At 46.3% G+C, this 18,589-nt stretch overlaps 1 protein-coding gene across 2 annotated transcripts in view; it reads right to left on the bottom strand.

Annotated features, from left to right (window-relative positions):
• STRIP2 (striatin interacting protein 2) overlaps positions 1-18,589 on the bottom strand; it is a 55,602-nt gene that overhangs the window by 26,135 nt on the left and 10,878 nt on the right. The window contains exons 4-15 of one of the 2 annotated variants that reach the window (XM_054497249.2): positions 12,484-12,618; positions 10,885-11,005; positions 10,021-10,089; positions 9,705-9,811; positions 8,860-8,987; positions 7,598-7,801; positions 5,789-6,024; positions 5,462-5,527; positions 4,657-4,720; positions 3,864-3,935; positions 1,201-1,275; positions 94-191 (exon numbers count right to left, since the gene is read on the bottom strand). In XM_054497249.2, coding sequence (XP_054353224.1) covers positions 94-191; positions 1,201-1,275; positions 3,864-3,935; positions 4,657-4,720; positions 5,462-5,527; positions 5,789-6,024; positions 7,598-7,801; positions 8,860-8,987; positions 9,705-9,811; positions 10,021-10,089; positions 10,885-11,005; positions 12,484-12,618 — 1,375 coding nt within the window. The remainder of the gene's footprint in view (positions 1-93; positions 192-1,200; positions 1,276-3,863; positions 3,936-4,656; positions 4,721-5,461; positions 5,528-5,788; positions 6,025-7,597; positions 7,802-8,859; positions 8,988-9,704; positions 9,812-10,020; positions 10,090-10,884; positions 11,006-12,483; positions 12,619-18,589) is intronic. The other variant, XM_063668451.1, reaches the window with a different exon arrangement.

Here is an 18,589-nt window from a genome sequence, read left to right as displayed (position 1 = left end):
TCTCTGTAAGTGTTAACAAGGTGAGTGGGGACTAGAGAGAGCCTGCAGATAAGACAGCTAGTATCCAGCAGCTGCCCCCGTTGAAGCACTCACGGCATCTCCTCAGGTAGGACATCTGCCAGGATATTGATAGAGTCTGTCTTAGCCTTGGAGGTGGGAGCTGCAGCCAGCAGAATCTTAAGCAGAGCGATCTGGGAAGTAGAAAATAAAGAAATTCACCACTGTCAAACCCACTCAGCAATGGAGTGATTCTTTCACACCCTAACCGCCCTACAAAAAGTGTTTTAAAGCCATTCTCTAAGTTCTTCCCTCAACGACCATATCTCCCCAGCGTCCAGAAAAGCAAACAGGTGCCCAGTCCTGACAGGCCTGTCTGTGAGGCTAAGGAGAAAGCCAGAGGGAGCGCATTGGCTGTTATGCTTCAAGACTGTTCTTTCCAGGGCCTGGCATGGTGGCTGATGCCTGTAATCCCAGCACTTTTGGAGGCCGAGACAGGCAGATCACTTGAGGTTGGAAGTTCAAGATCAGCCTGGCCAACATGGTAAAACTCCGTCTCTACTAAAAATACAAAAATTAGCTGGCATGGTGGCATGTGCCTGTAATCCCAGCTATTCGGGAGGCTGAGGCAGGAGAATCACTTGAACCTGGGAAGTGGAGGTTGCAGTGGGCTGAGATCACGCCACTGCACTCCAGCCTGGGCGACAGAGTGAGACTCCACTTCAAAAAAAAAAAAAAAAAAAAGACTGTTCTTTTCAAAGGGGAAGATGGAAGGAACAGAGTGGGAGGGACAGTGTGTAGAAATAAGGTGGGCGGCATAAGCCCAACTTCTCCCACTCTTTTCTTTCCTCTAACCCGAACCATTGGCATCTTCCCCACTCCCAGCCTGAGGCTATCTAGGACATGACAGACCACAGCAGATCTCAGAGGGACTACAGTACTTATCTCGGAGGAGGGTCCCCAGTGTATCCTGTAGAGACCCCAACTTATTCCCCACCCTTACCAAAGAAGGACTAGGGAGAACAGCACCATCAGAGGAGCATTGAGGAAAGCTTAGAATTTGCCTGTGTCAGAGAATGCCTTGCCAAAGGGGCAAAGGCTCAGGAAACAAGCTCAAGTGTTGGACAGGTCCACTTGAAATGATTTTCAGCTGTCTGTTCCTTGCAGCAGAGAAGGGCAGCTCTGGCCTAGCCATGTCCTTACCATATACTGCGGAAGGCTGTACAGCATTCCCTGGTAGAGGATTTCACATGGCGTCTGTGGTACCACCTCTTCCCCCTATGGCAAGAAATACATGGTTTGGCAACGCCACCTTCCAGGTGACCAAAGTCTTTTTTTTTCTTGATTGTGAGGGGTGACCTGAAAAGAGCACTAAGCTGGGAGTCAGATCTAGGTTTCTACCCTAGCTGTGTTAATGACTCACTGTGTGACCTTGGTTAAATCACATTCCTTTTTCTGAGTCCTAGTTTTCTCATCAATAGGACCATCAGGTTGGCCTGGATGACCTCTCAGGACCTGAGATACTGGAACAGATGCTACAGAAGCACTTCCTATGGTGTGGATCTGAGGCTGAAAACTCTAGAATGTTCTGTAAGCCTGGAAGGAGAGGTAGGTGGCTCAATAGTGAGGGTTTAAAAGGAAGCTGGGTAACCTATGGACTGGAGAAACAGGAAGGAATATTAGCAAAGAAGCTTTTAAGTGGATGGAAATGATTTTCTTCCCCTCTCCATTAGCCCCTACATCACTTTCTCCTTTTTGACCAGCTCCCTCATATACACCTATCTCTGTCCTGTTGACGACATTAACTAAGCTTTTTATCAGAGTGGGGAGGCTGGGGCCTCAGGGACCCAATAAGCTGCTCAGGCCACTGTCATCTTTGACAAATGCAGTTCCCTTCCTCCTACAAGGTCCCTCTATTACAGGGCAAGGGGCCACTGCCGTGAGACCCTGAGGCAGGGAAGAATAACCAGCCTCCTTCTGTCCCACACAACTCATTTGCTGCTTAAATGGACGTAAGTCCTAAATGGACATTCAACAGAGCCTGGCAATCCTGGCATGTTTGCCTTCCTGCTCTCCAAAAGGCCGATTTCATACCATCTTCTCTCTCCTCAAAACAACTCCTTTGCCCACCATCCCTAAACAGTTGCTGACCCTGCCTCACGCTTCGTGGAGAAAACAGAAGCAATCAGACAGGCACACACTCATCTTCTCAACACCAAATCTACCAAGAGTCTTCTTCCTTCCTTCTTGACATGAAGGATGAACTGCCTGTGCTTCTAACAAAGGCCAGTCTCCTACTTGTGCTCAGGATCCCACACCCATTTGCTTTGTTGAATGCCTCAGTCCTGCAATTATCCCCTCTCTTGGATCATTTATTTTAGGACCAAAAAAATGCTCTAGTATCTCTCAGCTATAAAACATCCTCCCCTTGACCTCACATTCTCCTTCAGCTACCATCCACTTTCTCTCCTCTTCACAAACTTTTGTATCATCTGCCTCCTTTTTTGACATTCCCTTCAATACACTCCAATTAGGCTTTCAGTCCCACTACTTCACTTAGAGTTGCTCTTATCAAGGTCACTATCTTCATGTTGCCAAATCCAATGGACACCTTGGTTCTTACCATAATGCCACTTATTAGTAGCATTTTACCCAGCAGATCACTCCTTTCTTCTTGAAAGACTTTCTTAGCTTTTATGATGATATCATAATCTCCTGGATTTCCAGCCACTTCACTTTCATACTCTTCTGGCTCCTTTCCTGACACATCACCCCCTCAACATACTGGTGTGCCTCAGGACTTTGTCCTGCCTTCCATTCTCTTCTTTGTCTCTACTCCCTCCCTGGGTTATCTCAGCCAGTTCTACAGCCTTTAACACTGCCTATAAGTGTTACAAACAATTCCCGAATTTATTCTCAAAATCAGCCCTCTCCGTAGAATTCTAGACTTTATTTCCAATTGCCTGCAGCTCCACATGGGTATCTAATGGGCATCTAAAACTTAGTATGACCAAAACAGAACTCTTGATATTCCCCCCACATCCTGGCAAATGGTACTTATTCTTGATTCCTTTCTTTGCCTCTCTATCCACATCCAAATGCACTGCAAGTCTTGTCAGCTACATCCCCAAATCCAGGTCGGCATCATCTCTCACCTTGACTATTTCAAGGGTTTTCTAACTAATCTCCCTAGAGTGCGTCTACACTTTTCTGGTCCAATCTTTACACAGAAGCTAATGTTTTTAGAAACATAAATCAGACCATATCACTCCCCTGCTTAATATCTCCAAAGGCTTCTTTCCCTTTGACTGCGAGTCAACTTCAAGCTCTCTACCTTTGCTTACAGGTCCTCGGCAAAGTGGCCTCAGGCCACCTCTCTGACTCCATCTCTAGGATCCCAGCCCTCGGCCCTGTGCTCTAGCCACAACAGCCTTCCTTCACTACCTCTGACACTCTAAGCCTGCTTTCCCCTTGCTAAGGCTGTTCTCTCTGTTTGGAATGCTCTTTCCTCTGATGCTCCTATGGCTGGCTCCCTGTCCCTCAGATCTTGGCTTAAATGTCACCTTCTCAGAGGTCTACCTACTCCGACTGCCCAATCTTAAGTAGTCTACTGATGCTTCTTTCATGCCATCCTGTTCAAATTTTCTTCATTGTATTTACCATTCTCTGATAGTTTGGTTTACTTAACTTTTTGTTTTTTATCTTTCTTCCCCAACTTCAATATATCATGAAAGTAGGGACCTTGTCTTGCCTGGGACACAGTTAGAGCCTAATATGCTGAATGAATGCATGCACACATGCTCTGTGACAACACTGCAGACAGATTTTCTTCTACTCTCCTCCTGTGTAGGGCCTCCTTGGCTCACCAAAGACATAGGGCACTTCTCCAGCTCCTCTTCATTCTTGATCTGCACATCTGCGATGGAGATATACTTGTGCTGACAAAGATAAGAAGACATCAACAAGGGCTGAGGGCCTCATTCACATGTGTACCAGTCTCTTACTTAAATTCCCCAAAAGCAAGGAAATGTTCTGCTTATGGGTTTGTCACCCCACATAGACATGAACTCTTTCAAGGAAGGAGTCTTAATCACCTCTGCATCATCAGCATCAGTCAAAGTGCTTTGTGCTCAGTGTTTTTTTAAATTCTGTTTCTACATTCGCTGAAGAGCAGCAAATACCTAAGCATTTATCTTCAAACAAAGTGCAAGGGGAAGTCAGAAACAGGCCCCTGCCCCTGGACCACTGCCCTGAGAATTTTGATGCGTGTGCACGTATGCACGGAGTGATGACTCCATGCATACAATGGATATAGAGCAGGCTCCTACTCAATCCTGGGCCTTTGGAAGTTAGTGGACTTATGGAGAGAGAGAAGTGAAAGGAAAAGAAGCAAGGAATGGGAAGAGAGAGAGAGAAGAATGGAAAGAGGAAAAAGAAATGAGAGGAAGAAAGGAGAATTTTAAAATATACCTGAATATAGGAAACTGAGTAAGTAAAGAGAGACCTAATTTTTCCTATTTGGCCAAAGGACTGCAGGAGGAATGCAGAGGGTCCAGAAAGAGTCTGGTATAAAAGCCCCACCCAGTATCCAGGAGCCTGGTAATCTGATCTGCTTTGATGGCTCCCTATCCCTGAAGAATGAGAGCCCACCCCGGTCACCTGCTTTAGGGTCTTCACACTCTCATGGATGGGCCTGGGTAATCCAACCAATGTATCTGTGTCCCTGTAAAAGGCCAGACATACCAGAGCATAAGCTTCCAAAGTACGGAGAACTACTGATACCCCAATACCCCCCTAGAGTCAACAGACCATGCTACTTTCAACAACATCTACCCCCAGTACCCTAGACCTTCCACTGCAGGCTTGTAGGTCCCACATCAGTGCTTCATGACACAAAAATAATAATGGTACACAGAAATGTTTCTGGAAATCAGGAGATTTTTATAGTCTTTTGGGTACTCACTTGGTGTAGGAGTGGTAGGTTCCTACTTAAAAGGGTATATAGCCCAATGACACCTTCACTGTGAAACTCCACTAATAAAGACTCAATTTTCAAGAGGCCAGTGGGAAGGATTCATGAGGCTGGGGAAATGGGGGAAGACTGGATCCGTTCTGACCATGTCTCTTGTTCACAGAATTTTAGCCCATTAGAGCAGGAAGGGCCCATAGAAACCATCTAACCCAACAACCTCAGGAAAAAATTAAGGCCCGAAAGAGAAATGACTTGTTGCTCAAAGTCCTACAGTTGGCTAAAAACACAAAAGTTCTTTGAGGAAAAGTGGAAGAAACTCAAGGAAAAAAAAATCCATAGAAAGAACCCAAAGTAGTCACTGGGAGTTGTCCATGGCCTAGGGGCTCTAGGTTACATTATGACTACGAGGCACCATCCCTCACTCCAAGCTACCTGCTCCTCTGGCCCCCTAGGAACCACTCTGTAGCCAGTTCCAACCATTCAGTCACTTACTGCCCCAGGGTGAATCCGATGAACTTGTTCCTGCTCATCTCCAAGAAGTGCTCAATGTCCTTCTGTCTGAGAGGATGGTGGAAAGACCAAACCCAGAGAAGGGAAGAAAAGCAAACTTTGAGAGAGAAAAGCTTTCCGGGCTCCTACCCCTCCAATCAGAGGACTGGAGCAGTGGAGAAAGGCAGCAATCAACAGAAGGAATTTCAAACCCAGGAGTTCTGACTGCCAGACCAACTTAATGAGCCTTGAATACATAGACTACCCCATCTTGGGCCTTTGGAGACTGAAACCTCAAAGTATAGGGGTCCCTGATGCTATTAAACCTACCTGACCTTTGGGGCCCAGGGCAGGCCCTTGGGAAAAGCCACCCGCTCAGCAGACAGGGATGCCTGTGAGGGTGGAGGTGGCACCAGAGGGTCCTGCTCTAGCAGGTCTAGCTCTCCATCCAAGGTTCGTTCTCCATCACCAGCAGACTCCTCTTCCTCCTCTGTGGCTGGCTCCTCAGTCTTGAAGAGATCCCTTTCATTGTAGATGTCCAGGCTGTCCTGCTTAGTGAGGAGTTGCTGGAGGGGAAAGAAGGGAAGGTAGGTGTGCAGAGATCTCACTCTGGGCATCCTTGTCTGAGGCCACCCCATATCCACAGGCCTCCAGATTTCAGGGAACATGGAATCTGAACACAGCCCTTGTGAAAACATCCAATTCCCCACCTTAACCTACTGTCCCCACCCGGCCCAATAACAGGACAAGAAGTTCTCAGGTAACCCTGCCATTAGCCAGGGAACATAGCATAGATAATCCCAAAGTCACAATTACTTAGCTTTCAGAAAGCAGTGATGCCTTTTTTTTTGCCAGCACTTTCCTTCCTAATTATGCTCTGCTTAGGTGAACATTCAATTAGTTTGCCTTCTGTGAGCATACACCAGCTGGCTGACTGAGGAAGAGGAGGACAGAAGCTTGCTGCTAGGCAGAGGGAAGCAAGTTTGGAATTTTAAATCTTGTGACAAAGAAAAAAAGATTGGACAGAAATAGGCCAAAAAGTTAACAGTGACTGTCTCCGGTTGTTAAGATTGTGGGTGATTTTTCTTTTCTCCCTTCATCACATTTTTATATTTGTTTCAAATTTTCTACAATGAGTAAGCACTACTTTATAAAACAAAAATAAAGTTAAAAAATTGTATTGCAGATAATGGAGACTGGATTACTGAGCACTACTATCTAGCCCTGTTGATGAACTGAAGTGGGTCAGGCAGGGGAGTTTGTAAGAACATAGTCAGGTCTCAGTATAACTTGTCATTCTGAACTTTTCAGGACAGCAGACTATAGTCATGTGCTGCACAACGATGCTTCAGTCAACAATGGACTGCATATGTAATTGTGGACCCATAAGATTATAATACTGTATTTTTACTGTGCCTTTTCTAGGTTGAGATACACAAACACCATTGAGTTACAATTGCATATGGTATTCGGTATAGTAACCTGCTGTACAGGTTTGTAGTCTAGGAACAATAGGCTATATGCCTAGGTGTGCAGTAGGCTATACCATCTGGGTTTGTGTAAGTACACTCTATGATGTTTGCTCAGTGACAAAATTGCATAATGACACATATTTCAGATTGTATCCCTGTCGTTAAGTGTCACATGGTTATATACATAGACCCCTACCCAGTCATCTCTTAAATGTAAGCCTTTGGTTCCAGGGCCAGTTAAGAGTGTGGCTGGCTGATAGTAAACCTTCCTGGTGCTTCAAAATAGTAAAATGCCTTACCCCAGAAAAATGGATTTGCTTGGAGACCTGTTCCGGTACCCTGGGTCCCTATCCCCAGGATTATACCCTTAATTGTTGTTCAGAATGTAAGGAACTCCAGGCACTGAGGTCCAGGCCAATGATTCTGTAGCAAGACATGGCTATATGACATGATATCACAGTGTCACATCACAACAGCCCAGGGGGCTGTCAGGGCTGGGGGATAGAGGCCAAACTAGAGACCCTAAGATTTCAGGTTGGTCATAGGGCCAACCTGGGCAGGATGAGCCAGGTCATTTACTGCTTTTTCCTACCACACCCAGAGTAGCTTAGAATCTTGATTTTTGGCCAGTCAGTGTCACAATACCATTGTCTGCTTCAGTCCATACCCTTCGAGAGCCACGGCGGCCTCGCAGCTTGGAGGGTGGGGGTGCCAGCTGAGACTCTCCCAGGTCAAGAGTGTAAGAGGGTGGGGAGGCAGCACGCATGCTCTTCACCACCTGGATACTGTCTTCAGCCAGTGGAGGCAGGCCCAATTCTGCCCGCTTCTGTACTTTGAGAGTCTGCAGATGCTCAAATCCACCGAGGGTAAACTAAGGAAGAAACAGGAAAGGGGCAGAGAGAGGAAGGAAGGGAAGTAAGAGAGAGCCAAGGTCAGGGAAACATGGATGAAAAGAAAGAGCCACAACCTCCAGTCCCTTCAGACCTTTTCCTTAATAAGGAGGTAGTAAAACAGAAAGAGGCAAATATGATTACCATCCCCAAGGCAACTGAGGAGCTCAGGGGTCAGGATAAGGCATTATTTACTGCCCCAGTATGGGAAATATCACAGAATTTAGGAAAGGAATTCCTGGGGGCCTCCTCAAAAAAAAAAAAAAAAAAGGAAACTATTGACCTTTTTAAGGAACACATCCAGGTGCTATAAACCTGCAGAGTCACTCAATTTCCTCTGCAGTCAAGAGGCAGTTCCCCCTATTAGGCCTGCCTTGTGAGATGGGAGCCAAAATGAAGGATCAGTTTGAATAACTAGTAACAAAAATGTAACCATATATTTATAAGAACTTCATTATTTTTTAAAAAGCAAATCCTGGCTAGGCACAGTGGCTCATGCCTATAATCCCAACATTTTGGGAAGCCAAGGTGAAAGGATCGCTTGAGACCAGGAGTTCAAGACCAGCCCAGGCAACACAGGGAGGCCTGTCTGTAAAAAAAAAATATTTTATTAAAAAAAAAATACAAATCCTCTGTTTGTCTGAAGGGAGGGCAGGCACTCACCCCAACCTTTTATAGCTAGAGAAACTGGGGCACAGAGAGTTGCCCAAAGTTTCTCAGTATCAGCAAAGCCCAGATCTACCAACTTTCAACCAATGTTCTCTCCATCAAACAATGGCTTTAATAAGAGAAGTTACCACTGACATCCCCAATTTATGGAGTGGCATCTCCCATCCATCCAATAGAAACATGAAACCTATTCTAACATACAACATCTGATGTCTCTAGGACAGCCTTGTTGCCCCTCCATATTAGCAGTTGGCTAAGGGCTGCCCTATTCTGCTCCCTGGCTCCAGCCTCCTGGAATGAGACTAGAAGAAACTGAGGTGGCATAGGGCATTACTGATCTGATAATGTGGGAGTGGGGAGAATTACTCACCATGACCACCTTCCAGAGCAGGAGCAGGACCTTCTTTATGGGGAAGTGAGGAGCCAGGCCACTGCAGAACTTGGTAACCATGGAGAAGAGTAAAAGGGCAAAAGGCTCCTCATTATGCATGGAGAAGCCTAGGGGTGAGGAGAGAGGGGAGTGAGAAAGTGAGGATGAGGCAGCTAAAACCTTGTTCCTGTAACCCTGATTCTGGACACACACAGGAAGGCACTCACCTCCCCTGAAGAATTCCAGAGTACTTGGTCCTGAGAAGGAGGCTTAGCCCCCAGAAGGAAGCCCCTCAAGGGCAGGAAGGGACGCCATGGAATTAAAATGGCATAGGCCCCAGAGCTTAGGGTGACGCTTTGGGGTTGGATGCCAAACTAGAAGTAACAATAATGAAGACATTGCTTTCTGGCTAAAGGACTCAATGTCATTCACTTTCCCACATCAATAAATATATTTTTTAAATCCCATAGTCCTTCATATCCTATCCCTGTAAGATGACAACACCAACTTACATTTAAACAGAACTCAGTTTTCAAGGTGATTCAACTCATTTTTTTATGTGGGATTCGTGATGGAGTGGGAGAGGAATGGCTATCCCCACTTATAACCAAGGAAACCAAGGCATAGAGAAGTTACATGGCTGGTCTTAGCTCATAGATACAGGGGGGGCAATCAAGCCCAGCCCTTGTGCCTGCCATGCAGTATCTCTGTCCTAAAAGAAAGGATGTTAATTTTAAAAAAGAAAACCCAAGAAAAAACGACTGTCTGCCTCTCCTAGGCAGATGCTCTGCTTCCCCTCTCCCATTAGCACCCCATCCACACCTTCCTCAAGTGCCATTTCTTACTTAATTCAGTGCGGAAGGTCTCCCGGGCTGTTCTCCACCCACAGGGGTCTGTCTCTCGCTCCAGGCGAATATTTTCCACCATTAGGTACATAACACTCAGCAGCACCCTGGGGTTACAGAAGAGTCACAAGAGGTTCCCAAGGCAATTCCCAGCCCATAGTCACAGACCTCAGGGATGGTCTCTGTGGGAGCCCAACCCAATGAGATTAGCTAGAGGGCAACTTCCTAATGGTCTGAGTAATCTGGGATTTGGGGAAAAGGTAACCCAGGTGCTAATCATCTGCCCTGTTCCAAGCCCATAGTTAGCCCCACTCACCTGAGCTCTGTGCTATCAGCTATGGAAACAGCTGGTTTCCGAAGGGCACTGCTACAGGCCTGGCTGTTGCTGCCAGGGGGAGGAGAAAAAGAACAGGAATGCATAAGCCCTCTTTTCTCTCTGTGCTCTTACTTATCACTCACACAAACATGAGTACTTGCCATTCCCTGGCTAGGCAGCCACTAATGAAACTGGTCTAGGGTAAAGGAGCTGACAGAATTCCCTTGCCACCTCAGCAAACTCTCATCTATGGTGAAGACAAGGCAAGGGCAGGATCTGTGGTATCCACTCCTCTTGCATTCCTCACTATGCTTAGAACTGTGCTGGACATAAAACAGATGCTAAGAAACACCTGATGAATAATAAGCAGATTGCACCCCATCTCAAAGTCCTGGGTGATGGGCATGAGACAAAACAAGGGGTCACTGCAGTGGTAGCAGCAAATAAGGCCACCTCTAGAACTATAGCCCATGAGGGAAAGAACTGGGCACAACGACAGGAATTGATTTCCTGTCTTTCTTGGGTCTTGCACTCAAAATAGTTTCCCTCTTGAATTCCAGAGTTAGGCTGAGCTAAGAAAGTCCTTGAATAAAAAGAGAACCCACTCAGGATAGGCCCCTGAAGCCCAGAATTAAAGCTGTAAGTGAGGCAGAAGCTGCAGATGTATCCAACCTCAGGGAGGGAGAACAGAATATCAGAGAACATGGCTGGATGGAGGGGAACTGTCAATGAGCTTTGGGCTGAGGTGTGAGTAGACCCAGTTCCTCACAGGGGGTCTCTATAGTGAGGGAAGCAGCATAGAACATGAGGCCCCTTTAAGGAATGGGGGTTATGTAGGCCAGCCCTTCCCCTAAGGCTTCTCACTCAATTTCCATGTGGAGTAGCTCCAGGAAGGTGGAGAAGGTCCCCATCTGATACAGCAGGAAGCAGTTGTACCTGGACCAGTGTAGCACATCGACCTCTGAATCACATTCCCCAAAAGTACCTAAAGGACCAGAAAGTTGTTACAGGGGTTGAAGGGTGGCAGTACCCCAGTTCTTTCCACCCTGCCCCATGATCTTAAGATTTTTCCTGTAATACTCTGCCTAATAATTAGGCTGACATAGGTATGACAGGGGCCCCAAGAACTTCCTGGAATGAATCAGGGGACAGGAGAGGTAGTCTCCAGGGTTAGGTCCAATGTGCTCATCAATGGCCTGTCGTCTTAAGAGTGGGTTCTCCCAGAAGCAGATCCTGAGGTAAGTAAGGATTCCAGTGTAAGTAGCTTATTTGGGAATCATTCCCAGGAATCATCAGTAGAGACAGGGAAGAAAAGAAAGCCCAAAGAGTTCACTCAGGGGATAATTTGGAAACAGTATAAAACACACAACTCACAGTTATTCTATCCAAGAGGGGTGAGACAGTCAGGCTATCCATCTACTAACTCCTGTTAGTCATTGGATGAGGGTGCTAAACTAAAGGAGCACACTGATTCCTTACACTTCCTGGATGCCCTGTATGGGCTGCAGAGAAGGCCCTTGAGCAGAAGCTGAGCATGGTGGCACATGCCTATAATCCTAGCTACTTAGGAGGCTGGAGCAGGAGGATAGCTCGAGCCTATGAGTCCAAGACCAGCCGGGGAAACATAGTGAGACTTTGTTTTAAAAAACTTAAATAAATAAAGTCCTTGGGCAAACATATGAAGGTACTGGCAGTTGGAAGTTGGCCAGAGCACCAGATCCAAGAGATACAGGAGGGCACAGTCCTATTTGCTAGTCTTCTCTTCACCTAATGTCCACCCTTTCCCCTCTTCATTTATTATTTTTTTCTTTTACAATTTTTTTTTAGCTCCCAACTGGTTGGTTCTGTTAACACGCCTCATATTTATGATCGTAGGCTTATTTTCACTCCAGCTAGGCTATCTCATTTCCTTTTCCAACACCTGGCTAACAGGTTTCTTCTGAGCAGCTTTCCCCAATTACTCTATTTAGTTCTGATCATCTCCAAATTACTCACAGCATCCACTCCTGCAGTTACGTTGCCTGAACTTTCAGAATGCCAATGAGAAACAATGCAAGGGGCCCATGTGTATCTGTGACACTCTCCTATTTCTCCTCAGTTTTGGGGCCAGGCCACAGTTGATGTCTTGTCTCCATGATCAGCTGGTGGTACATATCAGCTCTGGCCACACCTCTTGCTAGTATTCACATATGATTATAGTACAGGGTAGGGAAAAGAAGAACCCTATAAAAAATTCTGACATACCTGGTAAGATAAAGGCAGATCCCAAGGGATCTAGAACAGCACTCAACACTATCTCATCTTCCTCATAAGCACAGGTTACTCCTAGCACATGACAAGATCTGTCCTTGAGAGGCAAGAAACCTTGCTATCCCAGCACAGCCTGCATCATCTCAGTCCTGATAATGCCCACTTTCCTCTCAAGCCTCCACCCCTCTAAAGCTAGCAAGGGTGGTCACTCACCTTGGGCCAGGTAGAGAACAGCCCGGGCCACCTTCAGCCGCCGTTCCCTACTGACCACCTCTAGCCGGTCCAAGAGTCCCATTATATAGGCCTTTTGGGCATCTTCTTCCAACTCCAGCCATTCCTTGCCCTGCACTGGGAATAAAAGGCCATATACATCCAGTGTCAGCTATTGCCACCCTTCCTGGAAAGGCTCCTCATAGCATATCCACCTCTGATCTCAACTCCCCTGCCAAAATTATTTTCTCCAAAAGCTTTCCTTATTTCACTGAGAAAGAATAAGGTATGGGAAAAGGACCCAAAATGTTCTGGCCTGAACCCAGTCTATAGCCTCACCTTCAACATCCCCTCTGTCCTCCACACACAGCCCATACTGTCCTGTCTCTCTGCCTTTCCTCAAGGAGTTCCTTCTGTCTCCCTACATATTCAATTCCTAGTCATCCTTACAGGCCCAATACAAAATGACCTCTTTCCCACTCTTCCATGCCCAATATAAAATGACCTTTCTCACTAATGCGCTGGCCAAATACTCTGCTTCCATAACACTTTTTAAACTTTTCTGACACAGCATTTTCCTCTTGGATGAGGGGTGCTAAACTAGAGGAGCACACTGATTCCCTACACTTCCTGGCTGCCCTGTATAGGCTGCAGAGAAGGCCCTTGGGCAGAAGCTGGGCATAGTGGCACATACCTATAATCCTAGCTACTTGGGAGGCTGGGGCAGGAGGATTGTTTGAGCCTCAGCTAGTTTTGTGATGTGCACATGATTCCTCTGCTCTCAAACTCTAACTTCTTTGTAAAAGCTGCTTCTCACTCCTGCCTCCAGTATCTGACACAGAATAGATACTCACCACACATTTGTTGAACTGAAAACTGAATTGCCACTGACCAAGTGAGGAAATGGATGAGAATGTCTGAGAATGTCACAGTGTGGGCACATGAAATTACTATTGAGAGTAGGGCAAAGTTGAAGATGGGATGAAACATTAAGGTCAAGGGTTCTATCAGGCAGCACAGCACCAGCTTCTCATGCTTCTACTCCATTGCTCTCCACTTGAGATACAGAGAACCCTGTATCCCCTAAGCAAGAAGGAAAGGCTACATGGTTATGGAGGGTGTGAAGGTTAATATATATATATTTCCTATTAGTTCCATCCCTCTAAGAGAACCCTGACTAATACAGATTTGGGTACCAGGAGTGATTCTAGAGGAATAGAATATTAAGGATGGAGTTCTTTCAGTGGTTTTGAGATTTCTGGAGTTGGCTGCTTAACATGATCAGATCCAAAAATGCTAAGAAATCTACTTCTAATAGTATAGAGAACACTGATAGTCCTTGGTGGAAACTGTTTAGAGAGTTATGCAAAATAAATGCATTTGACATTCCTGATTCACCACTCGTGAGAGGCAAGGATTTTAGTGACTATACATAATACTTTTGACCATATGTGGAGAACCAAGGAACATAAGGAAGCTGGTTGGTTGCTCCTAAGTTCAGTGGACAAAGTGATGAAAGAAAATGATGAACTCAGGGATTCTGTCTCCCAGCTTCAGAAGCAGATACTGAGCCTCAAATCTGCTAAGATTGCCCTGAGTGAGAGTCTTATCTCCTGTAGAGAAAACAGCTGAAATTGTGGAAAAACAGACACAAGCTTTTGTCATGCGAATGGCTGAACTGCAATGAAAGATGCATTTACAGCCCTGTTAGATGTCTACTGTTAAAGTGAGGGCATTTATTGGAAAAGAATGGGACCCTGAAACTTGGAATGGGGACATGTGGGAGGACCCTGGTGAAGCCGGGCACACTGAGTTTGTAAACTCTGATGAACCTTTTTTGCCAGGAGGAACAGCTTCCCCATCCCCAGTAGTGGCAATATCTCCTCCCTGACCCATGCTGCCATCAGCCTTTCCACCTTTGTCTGAGGAGCTAAACCCTGCACTGCCTGAAGCAACAGTGATGGCAGTTGCCCTGAAACAGTTGCCAGGCAAGATAATGTTGCTTCTCCTCAGAAGCTACCCCCAACACCTTTGTTTGGTTCTAGACCTATAACTAGATGAAAGTCCTGGCAGGCCCCTAGAGGTGAGGTTGAGAGTGTGACCCATGAGGAGGTGTGCTACACTCGAAAAGAACTATTTGAGTCCTCTAATTTATATAAACAGCAATCTGGAGAACAGGCATGGGAATGGATATTAAGGGTATGGGATAATGGAGGAAGGAACACAGAGTTGGATCAGGCTGAATTTATTGATTTAGGCCCACTAAGTAGGGACTCTGCATTTAATGTTGCAGCTTGGGTTGTTAAAAAAGGTTCTAATAGCTTATTTGGTCAGCTGAATTATGGATTAAAAGATGGCCCACTGTGAGTGAGCTGGAAATGCCTGATCTCCCTTGGTTTAATGTAGAGGAAGGGATCCAAAGGCTTAGGGAGATTGGGATGGTGGAGTGGATTAGTCACTTTAGATCTACTCATCCCAGCTGGGAGGATCCAGAAGATACACCCTTGACCAATGCCTTACAAAATAGATTTGTGAAGGCAGCAGCTGCATCTTTGAAGAGTCCTGTAATTGCTTTTCTCCTTATGCCAGATCTAATGGTGGGAACCACAGTCACTCAACTACAAAATTTAAATACAATGGGAATAATTGGATCCCGAGGTGGCAGGGGCCAAGTGGAAGCACTCGACCATCAAAGGCAAGGTGGGCGTAGCTACCATAATGGATGGCAGAGGCAAAGGAGCAATCAGAATAGTCTGACTCATGTAGAGCTGTGGCATTGGCTAATTAATCACAGTGTTTCTAGAAGTGAAACTGATAGGAAGCCTACTGCATTCCTACTTTATGCAAGCAGAAAACTTGTAGGTCGAATGGACAAAAGACTAATTTGAATTATAAAAACAGAGTATCATGGCCTCTCAATCAATTTCCAGACTTGAGCCAGTTAATAGACCCAGAACCCCTTGAATGAAGGGGAGGCTGGTTTCCCTTGAGGAAGGACCCCCCTACATTACTGACAGTTTATGCAGTGAATTTTTCTCCCATCCTTCCCCAAGAAGACCTCTGGCCTTTTGCCAGGCTAACTGTGCACTGGGGAAAGGGAAATGATCAGACATTTTGGGGACTACTGGACACTGGCTCTGAGCTGATGTTGATTCCAGGGGACCCAAAATATCATTGTGGTCCTCCAGTTAAAGTAGGGGCTTATGGAGGTCAGGTAACTAATGGAGTTTTAGCTGAAGCCTGACTTACAGTGGGCCCCGAGACTCATCCTGTGGTCATTTCCCCAGTGCCAGAATGCATAATTGGCATAGACATACTTAGTAGCTGGCAGAACCCCCACATTGGCCCCCTGACTGGTAGGGTGAGCGTTACTATGGTGGGAAAGGACAAATGGAAGCCATTAGAGCTGCCTCTACCTAGAAAAATAGTAAGTCAAAAACAATATCACATCCCTGGAGGGATTGTGGAGATCAGTGCCATCATCAAGGACTTGAAAGACAAAGGAGTGGTGATTCCCACCACATCCCTGTTCAACTCTCGCATTTGGCCTGTGCAGAAGACAGAGGAATCTTGGAGAATGACAGTGGATTATCGTAAGCTTAACCAAGTGGTGACTCGAATTGCAGCTGCTGTACCAGATGTGGTTTCATTGCTCGAGCAAATTAACACATCTCCTGGTACCTGGTACATGGTCATTGACTTGGCAAGTGCCTTTTTCTCCATTCCTGTCCATAAGGCCCACCAGAAGCAATTTGCCTCCAGCTGGCAGGGACAGCAATATACCTTTACTGTCCTACCCCAGAGGTATATCTATTCTCTGGCTTTGAGTCATAATCTTATTCAGAGAGACCTTGATCGCTTTTTGCTTCCACAAGATATCACATTGGTCCATTACATTGATGACATTATGCTGATTGGATCCAGTGAGCAAGAAGTAGCAAACACACTGGACTTATTGGTGAGACATTTGTGTGCCAGAGGATGGGAAATAAATCTGATTAAAATTCAGGGAACTTCTACCTCAGTAAAATTCCTAGGGGTCCAGTGCTGTGGGACCTGTTGAGATATTCCTTCTTAGGTGAAAGATAAGTTGCTTCATTTGGCCCCTCCTACAACCAAGAAGCACAATGCCTAGTGGGTCTATTTGGATTTTGGAGGCAACACATTCTTCATTTGGGTGTGTTATTCCTGCCCATTTATCTGGCCCCCACCCAGTTTTTAGTGGGGTCCAGAACAGGAGAAGGCTCTGCAACAGGCCCAGGCTGTTGTACAAGCTGCTCTGCCACTTGGGCCATATGATCCAGCAGATCCAATGGTGCTTGAGGTGTCAGTGGCAGATGGGGATGCTGTTTGGAGCCTTTGGCAGGCTCCCATAGGTGAATCACAGTGGAGGCCTCTAGGATTTTGGAGCAAGGTCCTGCCATCTTCTGCAGATAACTGCTTTATGTTTGAGAGACAGCTCTTGGCCTGTTACTGGTCTTTGGTGGAAACTGAACGTTTGACTATGGGTCATCAAGTCACCATGCGATCTCAACTGCCTTTCATGAACTGAGTGCTTTCTGACCCATCAAGCCATAAAGTGGGTCGTGCACAGCAGCATTCCATCATCAAATGGAAGTGGTATATACGTGATCAGGCTCAAGCAGGTCCTGAAGGCACAAGTAAGTTACATGAGGAAGTGGCTCAAATGCCCATGGTCTCCAGTCCTGCCACTCTGCCTTCTTTCCCCCAGCCTGCACTGATGGCCTCATGGGGAGCTCCCTATAAGTTGACAGAGGAAGAAAAGATTAGGGCCTGGTTTACAGATGGTTCTGCAAGATATGCAGGCACCACCTGAAAGTGGATGGCTGCAGCACTACAGCTCCTTTCTAGGACATCCCTGAAGGACAGCAGTGAAGGGAAATCTTCCCAGTGGGCAGAACTTTGAGCAGTGCACCTAGCTGTGTACTTTGCATGGAAGGAGAAATGGTAAGATGTGCGATTATATACTGATTCATGGGCTATAGCCAATGATTTGGCTGGATGGTCAGGGACTTGGAAGAAGCATGATTGGAAAATTGGTGACAAAAAAAATTGGGGAAAGAAGTATGTGGATGGACCTCTCTGAGTGGTCAAAAACTGTGAAGATATTTGTACTCCATGTGAGTGCTCACCAGTGGGTGACCAAAGCAGAAAAGGAGTTTAATAATCAAGTGGATAGGATGACCCATTCTGTGGACACCAATCAGCCTCTTTCCCCAGCACCTCTGTCATTGTCCAATGGGCCCATGAGCAAAGTGGCCACTGTGGCAGGGATGGAAGTTATGCATGGGCTCAGTAACATGGACTTCCACTCACCAAGGCTGACCTGGCTACGGCCACTGCTAAGTGCCCAATTTGCTAGCAGCAGAGACCAACACTGAGCCCTAGATAAGGCACCATTCCTCAGGGTAATCAGCCAGCTACCTGGTGGCAAGTTGATTGTATTGGACCTCTTCTGTCATGGAAAGGGCAGAGGTTTGTCCTCACTAGAATAGACACTTACTCCAGATAAGAGTTTGCCTATCCTGCAACCAATGCTTCTGCCAAGACTACCATCCATGGACTCATGGAATGCCTCATCCACCGTCATGGTATTCCACAAAGCATTGCCTCTGACCAAGGCACTCACTTCACGGCTAAAGAAGTGTGGCAGTCGGCTCCTGCTCATGGTCTTACCATGTTCCCCATCATCCTGAAGCAGCTGGATTGATAGAATGGTGAAATGGCCCTTTGAAGTCACAATTACAATGCCAACTAGGTGACAATACTTTGCAGGGCTGGGGCAAAGTTCTCCAGAAGGCCGTGTATGCTCTGAATCAGCATCCAACATATGGTACCGCTTTTCCCATAGTCAGGATTCACTGGTCCAGGAATCAAGGGGTGGAAGTGGCACCACTCACCATCACCCCTAGTGATCTAGTAGCAAAATTTTTGCTTCCTGTTTCCGTGACATTACGTTCTGCTGGCCTAGAGGTTTTAGCTCCAGAGGGAGGAAACTGCCACCAGGAGACACAACAATGATTCCATTAAACTGGAAGTTAAGATTGCCACCTGGACACTTTAGGGTCCTCCTACCTTTAAGTCAACA

Source organism: Pongo pygmaeus, chromosome 6 (assembly GCF_028885625.2).
Source record: "Pongo pygmaeus isolate AG05252 chromosome 6, NHGRI_mPonPyg2-v2.0_pri, whole genome shotgun sequence".
NCBI classification, from domain to species: Eukaryota; Metazoa; Chordata; class Mammalia; order Primates; family Hominidae; genus Pongo; species Pongo pygmaeus.
Note: the sequence above shows the minus strand (reverse complement) of the source record. Positions and strands in the feature narration are given on the sequence as shown.